This window comes from Penaeus monodon, chromosome 34, assembly GCF_015228065.2.
Source record: "Penaeus monodon isolate SGIC_2016 chromosome 34, NSTDA_Pmon_1, whole genome shotgun sequence".
In the NCBI taxonomy this organism is placed as follows: domain Eukaryota; kingdom Metazoa; phylum Arthropoda; class Malacostraca; order Decapoda; family Penaeidae; genus Penaeus; species Penaeus monodon.
In genome coordinates, this window is record NC_051419.1 from 3,015,467 (window position 1) to 3,016,695 (window position 1,229).

General features: G+C 43.9%; 1 protein-coding gene across 1 annotated transcript in view; it reads right to left on the reverse strand.

Moving 5' to 3' along the window:
- Nucleotides 1-1,229, reverse strand: part of LOC119594507 (thrombospondin type-1 domain-containing protein 7B-like) — a gene marked incomplete in the record, with an annotated part of 20,475 nt that overhangs the window by 15,527 nt on the left and 3,719 nt on the right. The window contains 1 exon segment of the mRNA XM_037943536.1: nt 500-700. Within this exon segment, the coding sequence (XP_037799464.1) occupies nt 500-700 (201 nt within the window).

Genomic DNA, 1,229 nt, shown 5'->3' on the forward strand with positions numbered 1-1,229 from the left:
GGGGTCGTTTTTTTTTTGTGTGTGTGTGTGTGGGGGGGGTATGTGTAAGGACGTGTGTGCTTTTTTCTGGGTGTTTATGTGTATTCTTGTGTTTGTGTTTTCTTCCAGGTTTGAGTTTCCATTTTTGATGTTTATATGTAAGGTCGTGTGTGTGTGCCTTTCTGGGTGTATATGTGTTTTTGTGCTTTTAGTTTGTGTTTTTTATGTGCGGAGGGATGTGTGCTAACGAGTGAAAATATATCTAAGATAGCAGAATAGATAGCATTTGCGTATATAGTGTGTGTTCTTATTTAGTACATAAATCTCTCAGGAAACCTGTGTAATTAAAAAAGTACGACCATATTTCCGCAGCAGAAACTTCACAGAATATTCCCAAAGCTCACATTTCTCTCGTCACGTTAAGCATACTACATAACCCTTAAGCATGGACTCTCCGAGCATGTAAATGGCAAACGTCCTGAAACCTGGGCGACCCCACCCAACCATGCACAGCCCTCACCCAGGAGCTCCCTCGACCTGGAGGAAAAGTGTCCACAGGGCGGGTGGACGGGGCAGGAGGTCCACGGCGTCCACATCGAGGTCACGCAAGGGGTAGTACAGGACACTTCACACTCTGCACTACTCTCGGGCACCATCTTATCCCCCAGCAGGCAGTGCGTTGCTTCGACCACGTTCCCTACAGCGTCCAGACACTCCACTCCTGCGGGTAGAAAGGAATCGATGGAAGGGAAGTGAAAGATATCGAAAGGAATCGACGTTAGGAAGTGAACGATATCGAAAGGAACTGAAAGATTCAATTCGTTAGGAAGTGAAAGTTATCGAAAGGAATTGATAGAAGGGAAGTGGAAAGATATTGAAGAGATCCTCGGGTAATTTCGGGAGAGGTGTGAACTTCAGTCGTGGTTGTGACTTGTAACCTGTTTCACCTGCTCCTATTTTTAAGCAACGAAGGAGGCGAACGTAACAACACGTTACCATGAACTCCATTATCGCGAATGTCATTTAAACTGTTGCAATAAATACTGAGGGATGCACTTTCGATCTTCCTGGAAGCATTGTTATGTTGCAAACTTTGGTGAGGATTTTCAAGTTATCCTGTGCAGTTTCATCCATAATTTGAAAACTTTGAGAATGGGAAAGCGGATTGGTGTTTCAAACAGGGTTCCTTGTTGTTTTCTTTTCTAAGAAATTAAGTCTGATTCTGGAAGACGTGATTATGGCCAGAATTA